The sequence below is a fragment of the Silene latifolia genome, chromosome Y, assembly GCF_048544455.1.
Source record: "Silene latifolia isolate original U9 population chromosome Y, ASM4854445v1, whole genome shotgun sequence".
NCBI classification, from domain to species: domain Eukaryota; kingdom Viridiplantae; phylum Streptophyta; class Magnoliopsida; order Caryophyllales; family Caryophyllaceae; genus Silene; species Silene latifolia.
The window spans coordinates 149,502,138-149,524,167 of NC_133538.1; the positions used below are offsets into that span (position 1 = coordinate 149,502,138).

The 22,030-nt window shown below is 37.3% G+C and overlaps 1 protein-coding gene across 1 annotated transcript; it reads left to right on the forward strand.

Annotated features, from left to right (window-relative positions):
* Positions 1-7,827: 7,827 nt before the first annotated feature.
* On the forward strand, positions 7,828-10,090 carry LOC141629165 (protein FAR1-RELATED SEQUENCE 9-like). Its single transcript, XM_074442210.1, has 2 exons — positions 7,828-8,224; positions 9,768-10,090. The coding sequence occupies exons 1-2, from the start codon at positions 7,828-7,830 to the stop codon at positions 10,088-10,090; spliced, it is 720 nt and encodes a 239-aa protein (XP_074298311.1).
* The last annotated feature ends 11,940 nt before the right edge of the window (positions 10,091-22,030 follow it).

Consider the following 22,030-nt stretch of genomic DNA (forward strand, 5'->3'; position numbering starts at 1 on the left):
CCTTTTCATAATCACTACCAACTTAAAAAAAAGTTCCAAAATCACTACCAACATATTCACTCCGACTTACTATCAATACCAAATGGCCGGAAAACCTCATTAAACATGTGATTTTCAAATTTCCCTCCAAAGATATTTTTTTTATTCCTAAACTACCCCTACCCTTCCCCCTCTTGTTAATTACACATCCCCGTCAGACCACCACCATGGAGCACGACACCAGTTCAGACCACCACGGTGGATGATGCCAAGCGTCTCATGCCCAACTCCCCGTCCTTCTTTGTACACACGTAGTTCGGTCCTTCACCAAACCAACACCAACCTGCTCGATTCCATGGCAGCAGCTCCGAGCCTAATACCGTCGTGCCCCTGCATCCTAGGTGACAACCACGATCATGCCCAAACCATAGATAAAAATGGTAAGCAACAACACTCATATTTCCGCCATTTTTAGCCAATTAAATTGACACCCAAATCTTCAATAATCTTTATTAAATTCTGAAAATACCAAAACATTACTTTAATTTAGCTAAAAATTAACACAAAAATGCCAAACAAATCGAGATTAATTTTACCATGGTATGGGATTTCGCCAGAGATTCTGCTCAACACCGTCGTGCCACTGCATACCAAGTGACAACCACAACCATGCCTATATTCCCACCATCGTGCGACAATCAAGCAGCGTGTGGGACCACCCTTCACGACGCAGCAACAACAGCCACTGCATGGAATTCGACTTGGGCTCCTAATAACCCAGTGTACTGGGCGTTTGTAGATGCGATTCTTCGCATCTATGGATTCCGTATCAAAATTGCTAGCTATATTCTCATGTTTATATCCATTATTAGTCCCCTTATTTATTAATCTTACGGAATAAGTTCTAGGCATGTTGCTTGCTTAATTTACAAGGGTAAGAGGGAGGGGGAGGGAGAGGGGGAGGGGTAGTTTGGGAATAAAAAAATATTTTAGGAAGGAAATTTGAAAATCACAAGTTTAATGAGGTTTTCCGGCCATTTGGTATTGATAGTGAGTCGGAATAAATATGTTGGTAGTGATTTTGGAACTTTTTTTATGTTGGTAGTGATTATGAAAGGAGGACTTAAGTTGGTAGTGTTTATCAATTAACCCTTTTTTTTATTTAGGCTTTTGCAAAAGAAAATTTGAGTGGATTCTCATTTTCAGTTGGTTTTAACGTTGATAGGATGTTAGAACTCGTTATTAGAGACGTTTAATAACTTGTTCTACGCTTGTCAGCGAATGATTTTGTTCTAAACTTGTCGTTGACTTGGAAAGTTAGCGCTCTTGTGTGCAAGACAAGAGCAATTTCGTTCCATGAAAGAGACTTATACTTTTGAAAACTCTTCATAAAGATTTTTGGAAGTTTTTGATTTTTGATTAATGCAAATGATTTGGTATTTGACCTTATCTTTGATTTGGAATGTTGATGTTCTTGAATGCGCAACGAGAGCACTTCCGTTCCTCTGATGAGAATCTGGTTCTGTTGGAAAATTTTACTTAAAACTTTTGAAAGAACTTTAGTTCTCACAAACAATAACCTTTTAATGTTTTGGTTGCCGATTTCAAAAGTCCCGCTTCATCTTTATAACCTTTCATTTTCTACTTTCAAGTTTCGAGGACGAAACTTTTTAAAAGGTGGGGTGATTGTAACACCCGCGAATTTCCCATTTTTAGCATTTATAATTTAATTAACCGTTCTATTGTTTTATTTATATTTTAAATTATTTAATTTAATTAATTTCGTTTTAAACATGATTTTTAAAAAAGTTACTCCCTCTTATTCGCTATAATGTTCCCTCTTTCCTGAAACGGATTATTCAAGTAATGTTCCCCTTTCCTTTTTTAGTAACTTTTACTCTTATTTTATTCATCCCTCTCCCCTATCATCAAACCCCACACAACTCTTTTACTCCTATTTTGTTACTTTTCTTAATGTTTTGGCCCCATAACTCCTTATTTAACTCCTAATAATTCATCTCTCTCTCCTATCACCAACCCCACCAATGTCCTTTATTCATTTTTATTAGTATTCCTTAAGTATCGTGCCAAAGACAATGGGGAACATTATAGCTAATTGGAGGGAGTACATTTTTATAAGCTTGTTTATATAAAAATATATATATTCAGTTGGACAGTAATAATAGTGAGAATAATAATAATAATAATAATAATAATAATAATAATAATAATAATAATAATAATAATAATAATAATAATAATAATAATAATAATAATAATAATAATAATAATAATAATAATAATAATAATAATAATAATATTAATAATAATAATAATAATAATAATAATAATGATAATAATAATGATAATGATGATGATGATAATAATAATAATAATAATATTAATAATAATAATAATAATAATAATAATAATAATAATAATAATAATAATAATAATAATAATAATAATAATAATAATAATAATAATAATAATTGATCAACACGACTTTCTCTCTCTAAGCCGGTATAGAGAGATTTTTCTCCCAAGAAAGCGTCGCCATTGTTGCGTGTTCTTCCTTCACCATGGCTAGGGGGAGGGGTCGGCCCCCAAAATCAAGGTTACCTTTAGACTCCTCTCATGATCGCGATTCTTCTGGTACTGTTTTCTCCCCTGTTTGCACCACTTCTTCGATAGGTCGTTCTTCGCGCAGTCATCGCACAGTGAATGAGGTGATTGTTCGTTCCCTTCCTACTACTAATTCTCCTTCTATTGTTCCTGTTTCTTCTTCTTCGTCTCCAATTGTGTCTAATTCTTCGATTTCGCGTAATAATACTACTGGACAAAATGTGTCTTGTGCTCCTAAAACAGGGGAAGCCATGGCTTCTCCTGTGACTACTTCACCTGTTGTGGAGGTTCCTAAGGTAGGGGACGTGGGTGTGGACCCTAGTGTTAACCTTGTTCCTACGCTTACTGGTGTCGTTAATGGCGATAAAGTAGCAACTACTGTCTCTTCTGGGAAAAATTGGGCGGATGTGACCAAGGGTAAGGCTAGCAAGGGGATGAGTCTCTTCTTCGATGAAGAAAGTGCTAAATCCTCTGAAATTGACATTCACTTGGAGGAAGTAAAAGATGAGCTGGTCAAGTGGAAGTATACCTTAATGGGCAATATCTTGGGTGCTAAACCTAATGTGAAACAGGTTACTGATTTTGTCCAAAAACATTGGAATCATGGGTCCCTTCTCCTTGTGCAATATTTCAAAAAAGGCTGGTTCAGCTTCAAGTTTGATAGTGAGGAAGCCATGAATGCTGTTTTGAATAAGGGTCCTTGGAAATTAGGGTCTAATTCTATAGTGTTGAAGCAATGGACTCCATATTTCTCATGTATCATGGAGAGTGTGGCCATTGTTCCCATATGGATCTTATTCCCTGATCTTGGTCCTTACCTTTGGACTGATTCTGTCTTAAGCAAAATGGCTAGCAATGTTGGGAAACCTTTATTTGCTAATCTTCATACTACATGCCATGCTAGATTGTCCTTTGCCAGGGTCCTAGTTGAGGCAGATGTGTCCAAAGAGTTACCTGATCAGGTGGTTATCAATGCTCCCTTTATTGGGCAGTCCACTCAGAGGATTGTTTATGAATGGCTCCCTTATTACTGCAAAACTTGTCACAAATTGGGTCACTTAGAAGCTTCTTGTAAGCTGAATAGGCCTGTTGTGGAGAAGGATAAGGCCACTCAGGCTCCTGAACCTGTTGTTGTCCCTAAGGTGGCCCCAGCTAAAGGGAGTAAGCAGGTTTATAGGCCTGTCCCAGCTGCTGCTCCTAGGGTTTCTCCCCCTGATAAGGTAGTTACCTCAGAATGCCATGAGTTAGGTGGTACCATAGCATCCTCTGGTGAAGTGTCCTTAGATTTGTCTGGTCAGGTGGGCTCAGAATGCCTGAGGCTAGGCTCTCCTGACCTGGGCAAGGCTAAGTCTCCTTCTCTTAGGAAAGCTGTAATGCACTCAGGAAGCCATGTGCTAGGGTCTAATCCTTGTCAGGGAAGGCACAGCCCTAAGAATGGTAGTGTTGCTGTCCAGGATATGCATGTTCTTCCTGCTGAGGACCTTGTCTCCCCTAACAAGTATTCTGTTTTGGTTACTCATATGGCTGATACCCAAATAGTGGAGGATCCTCCTGATTTACCCCCTCAATGATTTTATCTACTTGGAATATTCGTGGGTTCAATAAATTGACAAAGCATTTAAAGGTGGTCAAGTTTCTGAAAAACACAAAAATAGATGTCCTTGGATTGCTTGAAACTAGGGTTAAGCATAATAAGTCTACCAGGATCTTGCATAATAAATTTGGTGGTTATCATCACTACTGTAATTACAGTTGTCATCACAATGGTAGGATATGGCTTCTTTGGAATCCTTCCACTTTGAATTTGTCTATTATCCAGGCTGAGTCACAGGTTGTGCATTGCTTTGTCCATCATTTGGTTTCTGGAAGGAAATTCCACTTGTCTGTGGTTTATGGTAGTAATAGTGCTGTCCATAGGAGGAAACTTTAGGATTCTTCGGTTAAGCATGCTGCTACTGTAGGAGCTTGGGTCTCCATGAGGGATTTCAATATCATTAGAGATGCTCAGGAGAAAATTAGCAACACTCCCCCTGACTTGAATGACATTACTGAGTTTAATTCTTGTCTTGAGAGGTGTGGTCTTCATGATTTGCCTGGTAATGGATGTGAGTTCACCTGGTTTAATAAGCATGAGTTGCCTACCAGAGTCTACTCCAAGCTTGATAGAGTCCTCACAAATGCTGACTGGCTTCTATCCTTCACTCGGACCTATGCTAGTTTCCCTGCTCCCACTGTTTCTGATCACAGTCCTGCCTTATTGTATTTTTCTGGGGATCCTCCTCCTAAAAAGCAGTTTAAGTTCCTTAACTGCTGGATTGATCACCCTGACTATAAAAATAGGGTCCCTTACTTCATTTGAGTCCTTAAGTCCTTATAAGGACCCTTAGATGGACAACATCTAAGGTGGAGATTTTTTACAAAATATAGGCCAAAAAAAATGGAAAAGTTTGGGTAGGAAAGAGGACAACATTTCCTGCAAATTGTCCTTCCCAATGATCAAAACTGGCGGACAAAAGGATATATCCTTTGTACTATGTTTACACTCCCACATTCTTCCTTCCTTAACACACTTATTTCCAACTGGATTCTTTCTTTCTTCTCTTTTCTTCTCTCTAAAACTGGGTTCTTCCTTCTAAAAACGAAGTTTTCAGCTAAACTTCTCTCTAAATCTTGCAAATCAGCGTAAACATGCAAATAATAGATGACATCAATGGTATTTCTTCATTTTATTCATTGTTTTCAGTCACGTTTTAATATTTTCAATTGAATAGGATGGATAAGGTCATGATAAAATTTGCATGTCATCGAATTTGTTCATTCTTGTAATTATTATTTGTTACTGGGTTTGAAATGAAGATTGTTAGAAGTAAATCTCCATGCTGGGTTTTCATTAATTTGAGTTTTGAGTAGTATCAACGCATTCTGACAACATTTACATGAACACTTTTGCTATAATTTTACATTTACACTTTTTAATTGTTATAGTCACCTTTTAATTGTTATTATTATAGCATTAATTTGAGTTAGCATTCTGACAACATTTACACTTTTGCTGACATTTACACTTTTAAACCATCACATTTACACTGCATTTCTGCTGACATTTACACTTACACATTTGGATGTTTACTTTTGCTATTGTTTTACATTTACACTTTTTAATTGTTATAGTCACATTTTAATTGTTATTATTATAGTTTTAATTTGAGTTAGCATTGTGACAACATTTACACTTTTGTTGACATTTACACTTTTAAAGCATCACATTTACACTGCATTTCTGCTGACATTTACACTTACACTTTTGGATGTTTACTTTTGCAATAGTTTTACATTTACACTTTTTAATTGTTATAGTCACCTTTTAATTGTTATTATTATAGTTTTAATTTGAGTTAGCATTCTGACAACATTTACACTTTTGCTGACATTTACACTTTTACACCATCACATTTACACTGCATTTCTGCTGACATTTACACTTACACTTTTGGTGTAGTTTTACATTTACACTTTTTAATTGTTATAGCCACCTTTGCATTTTTATTGTTATATTTTTTATGTGAGTTAGCATTCTGACAACATTTACACTTTTGCTGACATTTACACTTTCAGAACAGCACATTTACACTTCGTTTCTGCTGACATTTACACTTACACTTTTGGATGTTTACATTTGCACTTAAACTTTTGGGACTTCATAATTTGGACATTTACACTTTTGGAATATTTACATTTATGGAACATTCCCTTTACATTTACACTTTAGTTAGACTTACGTTTACACTTACACTTCATATCTGATGACATTTACGCTTAAACTCTATGGACATTTATACTTACACTTCATATCTGATGACATTAACATTTACACTTACACTCTGTGCACATTTACAGACTTGCTAAAACAGAATGGAGTTCAACCTGACAGGCAGGAGTTGTGTAGGGAGGTCGAGAAGAGGTTTACACCGTACATCGGCCAGGAGTTTGGGGGGGTTGAGGACGCGGTGACTTTTTATAAGATATACGCCATTGCTTGTGGGTTTGATGTACGTAGGTACACAAAAAAAATGGCGTGGCGGTGAGATCAAGTCAAAGCTCGTCGTCTGCAATCGAGAAGGTTTCGCTCACAAGACGCCCAGTAAAGATCGGGATAACGGACTGGTTGGGGAGAAGTCACAGAGGATATTCCGGGTCACTAGAGTGGGGTGTAAAGCAAGGATACGACTATATATGAAGAATGGTCTTTTATTAATTGACCGGTTCCACGAGGGTCATAAACACGAGCTTATCTCACTTAAGGACAGAGAGTTCCAGAAATTGTCGCGTAACATAACAGATTATCACAAGATGATAATTGTTTCGAACTCAAGGGTTTATAATATATAATCACTCTCTATACTAAATAAATAATTCCATTCATGTTATATTTATATGACGTATCTGTTAATGATTGATTGGAAGCTGAAGATAGGAGCAACAAAGACATACATAATCTGCAAAGAACAAGTGAATGGATTCGAAAACATTGGAGCAAGCTTAAATGATTTTAAAAACTTCCATAAGGATGAAAAATGTTTCATTCACGAACGGGATGGTCCGTTGTTTGTTGACCATTTCAAGGAAATAACTCAAACAAGAATAGGTTTCTACTTTGACTATGACCTTGACGATGATGGCAGCCTACGTAGGGCCATATGGGCGGACGGTACTGCCCGAGATAATTACAAAAATTTTGGTGATGCAGTGTCATTCGACCCAACTTACTCCACCAATAAGTATTCTATGGTATTCACACCATTCACAGGTGTTGACCACCATAAAAGATCTGTGACGTTCTGTGGGGCTCTAATTGCAAGGGAAGATTATGAGGCGTTTAATTGGTTTTTCAGCCGGTTTTTACAAGCAATGGGGGGTAAGGAACCCGTGTACATAATTACAAATCAGGACCCAGGTATTATCAAATCTGTCCCTCTTGTTTTCAAAACAGAGCGCTATCGGTTCTGTATGTGCCTGTGCCATATAATGAACAAAATGCCCAGTAAGTTTGGTGTCTCTAGGAGTGATTATAATGACTTCATGTGTAAAATTAATGACATTACATGGGATGATGAGCTTGAGGCAGCATAATTTGATGGTATCTGGGAGCAAAGAATTGAAGATCATGGTGTTGGCGTAAATGATTGGTTTGCAGATACGTATGCTATAAGGGGACAGTGGGTGATGGCGAATTGCAGAGACTTGAGGATGGCATCGATTATAAGGACGACTCAAAGATCGGAGAGCGAAAATAGCTTTTTCAAGAGGTTTGAGTATAAGTCAGGAACATTAGTTGAGTTTTGGATGCGTTTTGAGAGCGCTATGGACCAACAAAGACATACACAGAAGAAGCTTGACAACATGGATAAGCACTCATCCGCAGCGGCGTCAACACATCTGGCATTAGAGATTCATGTTGCAAAGGTGTACACCTATTCAGCTTTCCAGAAATTCAAAGAAGAAGCCATCTTCTCAATTGATACATTTAAAACAGGAGGTTTCACTGAGAGAGGCGAGCTAGAGGTAACTACTGTCAAAGATTCATCCAGAAAGAAGAACTTTAAAGTTGCATACAGTCCAGGTAGTTTACATTTCCTATACCTTAACATTTACACTTTTCCAGTTCATAACATTTACACTTTTCCAGTTCATGACATTTACACTTTACATCATATGACATTTACACTTTCTGTTTTTATCTCATTTAAATTCCTATAACTTAAAATTTACACTTCTAATAACTTAACATTTACACTTTACAGTTCATGACATTTACACTTCCTATTAGTTTACATTTACACATATAATAACTTAACATTTACACTTTACAATTCATGACATTTACACTTTACATCATATGACATTTACACTTCCTATACCTTAACATTTACACTTTTCCACTTCATGACATTTACACTTTACAATTCATGACATTTACACTTTACATCAAATGACATTTACACTTCCTATACCTTAACATTTACACTTTTCCACTTCATGACATTTACATTTTACAGTTCATGACATTTACACTTTACATCATATGACATTTACACTTTCGGTTTTAATCTCATTTAAATTCCTATAACTTAACATTTACACTTCTAATAACTTAACATTTACAATTTACAGTTCATGACATTTACACCTTACAGTTCATGACATTTACACTTTAGATTATATGACATTTACACTTTCAATGATATTACATTTACACTTCATATACCTTAACATTTACACTTTTCCACTTCGTGACATTTACACTTTACAGTTCATGACATTTACACTTTACATCATATAACATTTACACTTTCTGTTTTTATCTCATTTAAATTCCTATAACTTAACTTTTACACTTCTAATAACTTAACATTTACACTTTACACTTCTAATAACTTAACATTTACACTTTACAGTTCATGACATTTACACTTTACATCATATGACATTTACACTTCCTATACCTTAACATTTACACTTTTCCACTTCATGACATTTACACTTTAGATTATATGACATTTACACTTTCAATGATATTACATTTACACTTCATATACCTTAACATTTACACTTTTCCACTTCATGACATTTACACTTTACAGTTCATGACATTTACACTTTACATCATATGACATTTACACTTTCTGTTTTTATCTCATTTAAATTCCTACAACTTAACATTTACACTTCTAGTAACTTAACATTTACACTTTACAGTTTATGACATTTACACTTTCTATTAGTTTACATTTACACTTCTAATAACTTAACATTTACACTTTACAATTCATGACATTTACACTTTACATCATACGACATTTACACTTCCTATACCTTAACATTTACACTTTTCCACTTCATGACATTTACACTTTACAGTTCATGACATTTACACTTTACATCATATGACATTTACACTTTCTATTTTTATCTCATTTAAATTCATATGACGTAACATTTACACTTCTAATAACTTAACATTTACACTTTACAGTTTATGACATTAACACTTCCTATTAATTTACATTTACACTTCTAATAACTTAACATTTACACTTTACAATTCATGACATTTACACTTTACATCAGTGACACTATTTTTAACATTCACACTTACATGCTAGCTTTAACTGATGACACAGGTACACGTAAAGCAAGCTGCAATTGTACGATGTTTGAAAGAACCGGAATCCTATGCCGCCATATAATATGGATTTTTTCAGCAAGTGAGATAAAGACTATACCAGAAGATTATGTTGTAAATAGATGGATGAAAGAGTATCTCCGATTAAGGATTTTCAATACTAATGGTGAAGGGACAGAAAACATGCAAGTCATCGATGAAAAACAAATTGCAACGTCAATAATGTGGTCAGAAGTTCATGAAGCTGTAGGGCTCCTTCGAGACAAAGGAGTAGCTGATGTTGTGACTTTTCCACATTTGTAATTAGGGCATTTAAAAATCATTTTGTCACCATTAGGGGAAGTGTTGAATAAAAATCAACAAATGGAGAAATTTCTGAATTGTACGGCATGTGAGGTAGTGACGATATTGCCACCAAAGAATTCGAAAAACAAGGGTACCGGAAAAAGATTGCTGTCAGCCAAAACAAAAGCAATGGTGTTGGCTAGGAAACCCAAACGTAAGTGTAAGAATTGCAAGAGAATGACAAATCACGACAAGAGGAACTACCCTGACCCTTTCTCAGCACACACGCCATTGTGCGAAGGGTCGTCTGAACCAGAAGAGGATGAAGGAGAGGAGGAGGAAGAGCTGGAATCAGAACAAGAATAGACGTCAGATCAGTGACAAATGTTGCTCTATATATTTTGAGTGTGTAACTTAAAACTTTGATGTGCTATAAATGGAGCGAGCGATTAGGAATTGGTCTCATGGCAGCGTAACTTTGAACTGCAGTTGGTGTAACTTTTAGTAACACCAACGTTTGAGTTACACTGTCATAAGACCAAAATCTCTCTGTTTTATTAGATAGCCAAACATTGTGTTACTTGAACTTATTTTGGATTACTTATGTTATTTCAAGTAACAGTTACACTTATTTTCAAGTAACTGGTGTTAACATTTACACTTGCCATGTCACCACATTTACACTTCCCATGTCACCACATTTACACTGAAATTCAATTTCAGTGTGTTTACATTCACACTTTCAGTATGATAAAGTTGACACTGTCAGTGTTAACATTTACACTTTAAGTGTGTTAACAGTTACACTTAAAGTGTAAATGTGACTAAATTGCAAGTGTGTTAACAGTTACACTTGCAATTTATTCACATTTACACTTTGAAAAAATTCTTCAATTTCAGTGTTAACATTTACACTTTAAGTGTGTTAACAGTTACACTTAAAGTGTAAATGTTACTAAATTACAAGTGTGTTAACAGTTACACTTGCAATTTAGTCACATTTACACTTTGAAAAAACTATGATTATAACTGCCAAAAAATAGTCAACCATTACACTTCATTAGTGTAATTTACCATTACACTTCATTACTGTAATGATTACACTTGCAATTTAAAAATTACACATTTCTGTAAACATTGCCAACCAAAATACAAAAATTCTTTTCTAACTTCAACATTGCCAAACAAAATAAATTTCAATCAAAAATATGTCCACAAATTGTTTACTTTTTCGATAACACAACCTTAATTTTGCGCTTCTTTTGTAACTTGGCCCATAAATCTTCTTTTCCAGCGATAAACCCATTCAACTTTGCTTCAAAAACGTCTCTGTTAACATTTATGTCAGCTAGAACAAGCGTCGCCACCAACTTGACTACCAAGTACCGTCGATTTCTCTTCCTCTCCAAGTCTGGATGCTCAAAAGGTTGACCCTCATACATCAACATATACATCATACAGAAAATCCATGATTCTGTTATGTTAGGAAGGGGTGTTTGGCGCCTGAACGGGATTTGTCGATGCTCAAAGCTAGTAATCTCGTATCCCTTGTCCGTTCTGACATCCAAATAATCGCTAACAGCTGATGCCTGCCATTAAAGCACTAACAACTAAATAAACCATCTATTGTTCATTTCTTCGAAAATGATTTATTGGCATCAGACTTACCACTTGGCGAGTAACATTGCACATTTCAGACTGATCCGAGTTGGCATGATGTTGGTAGTCAAGGAGATCAACAGTTTATTATCCAAAATTTATACATACGGATGTAAAGTGCCCACCAATGTTGACAGGTACGAAGATAAACTCGGCATTCAGGTTGAAAGTTTTATCACAGTCCTGGATGAAGGTATCCCAAATGTGATACAGCCGATCAGTGATGTCATTAGACTGTGAGCCTGCTTCACGTATATCCAAAAGCTGCATGATACATTCCTGTTCAGAGAAGTGAGTGAGCCTGCATAATAAAAGTAAAAATAATGTATAACTTTTAGCGGGGGGGGGTGGGGGGTGGGTACCATATGACGTATCCCAAAGAAGGCCATCTTAGGAAGTAAGTATTCAGCAGACTCCAAATGGTTCAGAAAAACAGCCCAGGACTCAATGACAACAGGCGACATTACAACCTCAGGAAGCATGGACATGATGCTGGACCGGCGTAAGCGCGGCATGCCCTATTTGTACCAAGAGATTGATTCGCTGCAATGAAACACACGTATAGTAGTAAGAAATTGAGAAATAGTTACAAATTAAATATCGTAACTAATTGGCCCTGTTATAAGAGTCTGAGAGATACTAACGAATATTCAAAGTTGTAGTCGTAACAAGCAATAGTCCACCGCTTGCTTTCGACGTGTTCGAATACACATGACCAAAGTTTGATTGTTCCGTAAGAAGGTCGAGACAATAATAGTCTGCGTACCAGTAGCTCCACAGTCAATTGAGCATCCCAAGCCATCCCCCCCACCCCGGGGACGGCTCCTTACGGCTGACAAAGGTTGGCTACCTGAAGACTACACTGACGCTTGAACAACAACGGGGCTGCTTTCCGCTGGTATGGCTACAGGATTAACCACAGGGCTTCCTTCTACGCGTTTAGGAGGTGGGTCTACAACACGGGGCCGTTTACTGTACGTAATCTCTTCCTCATCGTGTAACACCCCCATTTTAAGTGATTACATGATCAAAACCAAAACTGATAAACTGAAATACAACATTCTCAAACGGTTTACTGCTAAAACTATCAAAGCTATAAAACACCGTCTGACACAGCGGAAGACTTCTAACGGCCACGTGATGACTCATCCCAGCTATCCCATACGCGTCATATCATACCTGCTCAATAACTGCTCACCACCCCGAATGGATCACCACAGTTTTTAAAACATTTAAACGGGGTCAATACTATTTACACAAGTTATATAATCAACAAGACAAACCAACAACACAAACTCAAGCAATCATACACAATCAAGCACTCCACTCCATCTCCGTCACCGACTGTCCACTGGACCGACCCACCGATGGGGGACCGCACTGTTCCCACCTAAGCCCCGCTCATCATACCGAGCGATAACCCTGTCCCATTAATGTGCACATCCCCTTCCGTGGCGGGTTCCACGAAGGGCGAAACTAGGGCGTGAAGCCACTCCCGCAAGTGACTCCACTCAGCCGAGAACGCATCTCGAGAAACACAGACAAACAATCACAATCACAATCACAACATCGTCTAAATCAATCAATTATACTAATTACAGCACAACACCACACCACATGTAAGTAATACTGAGTAGGGAAACCCTACCTGGAACAGCAACACAATCAGACGGTCTCAACAGCTGTATCAAAATTCCTCTCCTACGAATCCTCCTCCTAACATATAATCATGAAATTGCTACCAATCAAGAAACATAACAAAAACCCCCAATCCCAAAATTAGGGTTTAACGAAACTTAACGAAAGACTATAAAATTGGTATGTAGATCTTACCCTCAACGCAAGGATCACACATGTATAAAGAACGATGGAATCCGACCTCTCAAGCTCCGGGATTTGTCAGTAACACGGATGAATGCGAAGAACGTAACTTGAATCTCTTTTCAATGTGATTAGGTTTGTAAAAGTGTGTTGTAAAGATGACGGAAAGATTTATATATATTAATCCGTGTTATTAACAAAACCCGACAAAACATCACCCGTAAACCGGCTACTCGATCGAGTAACTGACATACTCGATCGAGTGTCGGCTACTCTATCGAGTACCTAAGGCTACTCGATAGAGTACCCGCCTACTCTATCGAGTACCTAAGGCTACTCGATAGAGTACCCACCATTTCTATCGAGTACCTAAGGCTACTTGATAGAGTACCCATGTGTCGAAACTATTTTAAAAAAAAAGCAAAACACCCTTACTCGACAGAGTAAGGCCTACTCGATAGAGTACCCAGAGACTCATAAAACCGTAGTATTACAGTCTTCCCTCCTTAAAAAGAACTTCGTCCCCGAAGTTCAACCCATACATAAAAACAAACATACTAACTCGGTCAAGACGCAACAAAGCTACTAAGAACTCAAAACAAAACCCCAACTTACAAAATATGAAACCATGAACTCTTAACACCAACTCTACCAACTATTCCTACCTCCACACCTCGCTCACGATGTCGTATCAACTACATCATAAACTCTCCCGACACTAACTCCATACATAACCAACTACATAAACATCAAACCGAATGTTACATTCTACCACCCTTAAAAGGAACATCGTCCTCGAAGTTTACTCACACTCATAACCTCATCATCCAACTGTCAACACTATCGAAGTATTCTCGCATTCCTAACATCGAACTACTACAAGCACGTCCATGACCTTTTAACACTATCAACCACAACATATACAAATCCATACCTTATGCTACACCAACACTCTACTTCCAAATATACTACCATATGTACAACCATCAAAATCTCTTTTATCGCATCCTACTCCTCTTAAGATAAATGTTACGTCCTCGTAACTCACTAATACTAAATCCTAGATATATATTTTCATTATCCTCATCACCACCGCATGTCAAAGATAACCACCTAGAACCTAAACACTCGCCATGCACATATCCAAGGCTCTCTTACTTAAACAACTCTCATACTTCACTTCACTCGTCACACCACCTAACATATACCACAAAATCCTTAACTTAACCCAAAACTTCACTTGTTCCCTATTACCGCAACATGACACACCTCTCTATATAAACTATATAAAACTCTTATCGCCAAAAGCATAACTCGCGATCCACACTTGTTACGTACACTCACACTAGATCCTCAAGTTCCTTTCTTTATTACCGCAAAACTCATACAAAACTTAACATGACCCTAATTCCCAACACCCTACACTCACTGTCTCAACAAAGGATTATGAACCACCTGCATATATCAGATCATTACCACACATGTTTTACGAATCACTTGCCATTACCATGTCCACTAAAGCCTTATCTAGAACAAGATCAAAATTACTGTAACAACTTCTCACAACCGTGTCCCATCAACGGAATATCACTATACCTTGACAACAACGAAAACATATACAACTCTATTTATATCATACTCTACCCACATACCAAGACTTAACTGGTAAGAAACATCAATAAACAAGACAACTGTCTATCTGTACAAACTGGAACTCACAGGAAGCAACATCAAACAAAACAACAATCTATGTATGACTGGTATGAACTTTCGAAACTCGAATCATAATCATCCCGCCTACTCCACCACAACCGGTGACGGCATCGCAACACCGCCACCAACAGCCACACCACAGTGCGAAAATACCCGCATCACAATACTAAACACCGTGCCCGGATCACCACCCGAGGCACCACAACCACATCGATAGACATCACAGCTACATACAATTCCCACAAACACTGACTCAAAATAACTTCTCAGACAAGAAAAACTTATTCAAATCCACTTTACTAAATCACATCGCAACATATTGTATGAATTAAACAGATAACCTTATGAATATCATCCCCTTACCATATCACAGATTAACATGTATCATGAATACATACAAGCATAACCAGTCACGCCAGATCACTCGAATTATTACCTTTTTGAATACCATTCAATTAGATTAGCGTACCCAACATGCATTACAGAACATTCCAATATGACTTTATAATAATCACACTATACCACTTCTTGTGAGATCAAAACCTCACACAAACATTTATACACATCATAGACCCGTAATCACATCCAACCAGTTAATCCTGATCACGTGAGTTACCACTCAGATAGGTTACCTGCCGCCTGAGCTTAACTCATATGCCCCTCATAACATTTTCCCCTATTCGCACAACCATCACTTCTTGTCAAGTATAACCATACCATTACTATTCAACTATTAGCATCCGCCTCATCTAACCACATCTGATACCTTCTCACAACTATACACAACAATCAGGTCCCTACCAAATCAACCTCTTTTGAATTGCTACCTTTCTAATATACCATCACTCTTAACCATTAGTCACAAACCATAACACCACCACTGTCCGGACATCAAACCTCTTTCACTCATCTCTAAACATCACGATTTCTTTCCTATCTTCGGTTAACATTCCAAATAACTATCATCAAATTCACCAACAAAATTACATCCACATCATTCCCAATACTATCTTACTTGTATTTTCATCTAACCCTCCACCAGTTATCTATTATCGTGCAAATTCTCCACCAACTTCTTACTCCCTTAATTCCTCGAAACTCATGATTAATCATGTTGTCCTGAAATTTCTGTATAATCACTAACTTACTTACTCTTGATAGTATCATACATCTCGACGATTCCTTACATTTATGTCACATAACTCCGGTCAACATTTTCCTAGTTTTGCTCCCCTCATTCTTTTCTTGTACACTCGACAGAATCAATTAACCATTCAACTCCTTATCACTTCTACCTAACTCTTTAGTTGTTTACTTTCTCCGCTCCAAAACTCACATCTAATTATTTCATATCGATATCATCTCACTCTTTCTTGTCACAAATATTCTCTTATTATGTCATCAATCACCCTTGCCACTAATCCTTCCATAGAATCAACGTTTACTGTTCAACAATTACATCTCTAGAAATCAAAATTCCTTTCATACCGCTAATTGCCCAAAGAAATCACACAGTAGTTTCATCTCTTAATAAACCAAATCTCCCAAACTCATTCACTGTTTACAAATCCACCTCGCGACATGTCTCCACAAAGTTCACTATATACTACTCTTCTCACATTTTTAAAACGAACTTTCACTATGTATATTCTTAACCCACACGACTCCTAACCATCCCCCTCCATGATTCTTTACACATCTCAAGATGCCACTATTTGCGTCCCTCATTTCAATCTTTTCATTCTCACGTTCCATAAACTCACATCATCCCTTGCCCACATTCACTTACTTTTACGTTACTCAACACACAACCATATCACTCATCTCATTTCATCTTAGAAAACATGCTCCATGTCTCAATTAAGCTATAAGGATCTTCCTTTTCTTTTTCCACTATCTATCACAACCACGTATAACTCATGTCCTCCCATCGAACTCATACTCACCACAGGTGCCACTCGCTACACCACTAGATTGGGTAACTTACGCGTCAAGACCAACGTACAAGTAAAACAATGCATAAAGAAGCAAAATAACCACTTTGAATTAAATATAACATGCAACGAATTCAAAAGATAAGCATATGACCCAAAACAGGGGTCACTAGATCGAGTACAGGCCACTCGATCGAGTAAGTGACTTACTCGATCGAGTAGGTGAAGATCAGAAGCACGTAAAAAAAATCACCAGTGCTACTCGATCGAGTAACTGACGTACTCGATCGAGTCCCCCCTACTCGATCGAGTACCTACGCATTTTTCAGCACTGTCCAGTTTTCGTAAAACAGTCATAACTCACTCATTTCTTGGTCGTTTTGGGAGAGTGACCTATCGTTGAATCGTAAAAGGACAAGCTATCACCTCCAAGTGGAATCACATTAAAATCATTTATGCATCTCAAGTTATAACAGTTTAAAGACAACTTTGCTGTAATCAAACGACAAAACTATTTGAATTTTACTTCCAAACAACTTAGACAACAACCAAGCAAACAAAACCAATCCAAAACTCATCAAACCAGTATTCCTAGTCATATGTTACTATCTTCAAAAGCCAAGCAACAAATAACTCGATGCACATATATCATTCAACTTACCAATCACATATTACCCACAAGTTTTTATTATATAACTTTACGTAAACAAAATTACAATTATATGACATCAAGTATCATATTCACATGTTACTAGCATAACAAAATTATAACATCTCTTCCATCATACAACATGCTTAAAAAAAAAAAATTATCATATTATCATGCAACACTTATCATCTTTTCCACCAATTATTCATGCTCTTACTCAAACTTTCAGCTATATAAACTCGTACAACACTACCAACAACATATATGTATACATAACTCTATGTATAACTCCAATCAAACAAATTTTCTTTCCGTATCTCTATAATGCCATATCGTAAAAACAACTATCATGCTTTCAATCAATAACTTACGAAATCATATCATTACCATCTTTTCTACACATTCCCATTCTCCACATACATACATCCACTGATTCATGCCACACATCACCATATAGGTACACAATTCACAAGATAAACACATAGCGATCCCGACTCATATCCCATGGTGACCGGTTCAAAATTGTAGGGCAAGTTCGCGACTTTAGGACGTCTCCCAAGCCTTTGCATTAGCTCCTACAACCTTTACCCCGGGTTCATTTTAATTGACTCCCTATATTCATTAGATTCATTGGTTACAGGTTTCAGGATCGTCGCTCTAATACCATTTTGTAACACCCCCATACTCCAAGTGCCTTACCAGGACCACCCACGTATAAGGATGTTACCATCTCGGTTTCCCGACGCAATGATAATCATAAGACAATAACGAAACAAACTTAAAAGTAAATAGTTTAAGTGATTACATGATCAAAACCAAAACTGATAAACTGAAATACATTCTCAGACGGTTTACTGCTAAAACTATCAAAGCTATAAAACACCGTCGACACGGTGAAGACTTCTAAGCGCCACGTGATGACTCATCCCATCTATCCCATACGCGTCATATCACACACCGCTCAATAATCGCTCACCACCCCGAATGGATCACCACGAGTTTTTAAAACATTTAAACGGGTCGGTACTATTTACACAAGTTATATAATCAACAAAAGATAAAGAACCAACACGGCTCAAGCAATCATACACAATCAAGCACTCCACTCCATCTCCGTCACCGATCGTCCACCGGACCACCGCGCAGGGGACCGCAGCCTGTTCCCACCTAAGCCCCGCTCATCATACCGAGCGATAACCTGTCCCATTAATGTGCACATCCCCTTCCGTGGCGGGTTCCACGAAGGGCAAAACTAGGGCGTGAAGCCACTCCCGCAAGTGACTCCACTCAGCCGAGAACGCATCTCGAGAACCACAGACAACCAATCACAATCACAATCACAACATCGTCTGAATCAATCAATTATACTAATTACAAAGACAACACCACACCACATGTAAGTAATAATCGGTAGGAAACCCTACGGAACAACAACACAATCGACGGTCTCAACAGCTGTATCAAAATTCCTCTCCTACGAATCCTCCTCCTAACATATAATCATGCAATTGATACCAATCAAGAAACATAACAAAAACCCCCAATCCCAAAATTAGGGTTTAACGAAACTTAACGAAAGAGTATAAAATTGGTATGTAGATCTTACCCTCGACGCAAGGATCACACAGGTATAAAGAACGATGGAATCCGACCTCTCAAGCTCCGGGATTTGTCAGTAACACGGATGAATGCGAAGAACGTAACTTGAATCTCTTTTCAATGTGATTAGGTTTGTAAAAGTGTGTTGTAAAGATGACGGAAAGATTTATATATATTAATCCGTGTTATTAACAAAACCCGACAAAACATCACCCGTAAACCGGCTACTCGATCGAGTAACTGGCATACTCGATCGAGTGTCGGCTACTCTATCGAGTACCTAAGGCTACTCGATAGAGTACCCGGCTACTCTATCGAGTACCTAAGGCTACTCGATAGAGTACCCGGCTACTCTATCGAGTACCTAAGGCTACTTGATAGAGTACCCTACAGGTCAGAAACTATTTTAAAAAAAGAAGCAAAACACCCTTACTCGACAGAGTAAGGCCTACTCGATAGAGTACCCAGAGACTCATAAAACCGTAGTATTACACATCGTTCAGACTCCGCTTCTGTGCAGCTTTGGAGACCGAATTCAGACCTTGACGATACTTTTGCCTGAATTGGGTTATCCTTGCTTGAACGCTCTCCCTCACTTTTTTATGGTCACTCAGGATATGGATCGACACCACTTCAGCCCGGATGAGGTTGATAACGTCCATCTCACCTAAGGCGCAGTCAAAGAGCTTCCCATTGAAAAGCAGCATGTGTATCATCATGTACACCCCGCAATCAAACGCAGAATACCCCCTACCTTGCCATTTAAATTAGACATTGACAAATTTAAACCCGGCGACCTTTGAACCTCTGACATACCCTTTAGACTCCAGATACTCGCCCATTAAATCACACTGTAAAAGGTATTTCAAAAAAATAGTCAATTTAAAAACAGTGTTTACAATTCCAGAATACATATACACTAAAGAACAAATTAAGGTATGCTATTTATAATTATTACCGCAATACGCGAAATTCCAAAATATGGAAGCTTCTCAAAATCATCGTCGTAGCGACGATTGTCCAAATACTCTATCTGCTCACATACGAAGTTTATGCATGCACAGCTGTAATGATCATTATTACCAGATAGGACCGGGATAAACACCTGGCGGATGTGACAACAAAGACATAAAAGTTACACTCAGTAAAATTTCACATTTACACTTTCAATAATTCGTCACATTTACACTCCCTGTGTCATGACATTTAGACTTTCCATATATTCACATTTACACTTTATATGTCATGACATTTACACTTCCTATTTAGTCACCTTTACACTCCCTATGTCATCACATTTACACTTTCTATATAATCATATTTACACTATACATCATGACATTTACACTTCACTATGTCTCACTTTTATACTCCCTATGTCATGACATTTAGTATTCACATTTACACTTTATATGTCATGACATTTACACTTCCTATTTAGTCACCTTTACACTCCCTATGTCATCACATTTACACTTTCTATATAATCACATTTACACTATACATCATGACATTTACACTTCACTATGTCTCACATTTACACTTCCTATGTCATGACATTTACACTTTCCATATATTCACATTTACACTTTATATGTGCTGACATTTACACTTCCTATTTAGTTACATTTACACTCCCTATGTCATCACATTTACACTTTCTATATAATCACATTTACACTATACATCATGACATTTACACTTCACTATGTCTCACATTTACACTTCATATGTCATGACATTTACACTTTCTTCTTAATCACATCTACACTTTATATGTCATGACATTTACACTTCACAATATCTCACGACATTTATAGTTCACTATGTCTCACGTTTACGCTTCATATGTCATGACATTTACACTTTCTTCTTAATCACATCCAGACATTTACACTTTCTGTGTAAATCACATATACACTTTTTGTGTGATGACATTTACATTTCACAATAGGTCACATTTACACTTACCATATCAGATCCAAGTTGAAATGGAGACAAACAGGATTGAATCCAAGCATCCCACCCAGCCCAGATTTTGTCCTTTTTGTCAAGAACAATTCCTTTCTTCTTGGCTTTCCAAATATCCAGCGCAACACTCTGTTTAAACGAAGGGCGGCGCTATTAAATTTAGACACTTACGTTACAATTAAATTGGAACTATACAAATTGCATTGAGTGAGGATAGGACAAATACGGTGTGACTAAGCCCGAAGAAACAACGAGAGGATGAATCGCAGTGCGGTTTGGTCATACATCATCTTATTGATTAGTAGGCACCAACAATCGATTACAGAAGACATAACTTCCTGTCCAGGTTCAAGGGTTAACATGTCTTCCCATGACACGAAGAAAAAGTCTGAAAATACTGCCAATTCTTCCCTACAAAAAAAGAAAAAATTATAAAAGGCGAACATGATTACGACAACATATAAGTATTAATATTTTTGACATAGAAATTAATCGACTCACCCTTTCAACCAAGCTTCCGATTTGTTAAATACGTAGTCCAGGACGTATTTCCTTTCCTTATTAACATTCCTAAATAATTTCTTATTCAGCTGCAGGTCTACATTAACAAAG

What these genes read in the sequence shown, in the direction of transcription:
- LOC141629165 (XM_074442210.1), top strand. Translation starts at nt 7,828, where the DNA reads ATGGCGAATTGCAGAGACTTGAGGATGGCATCGATTATAAGGACGACT. An exon ending in TAAAGTTGCATACAGTCCAG is followed by an intron (nt 8,225 to 9,767) that starts GTAGTTTACATT and finishes CTTACATGCTAG; the next exon opens with CTTTAACTGATGACACAGGT.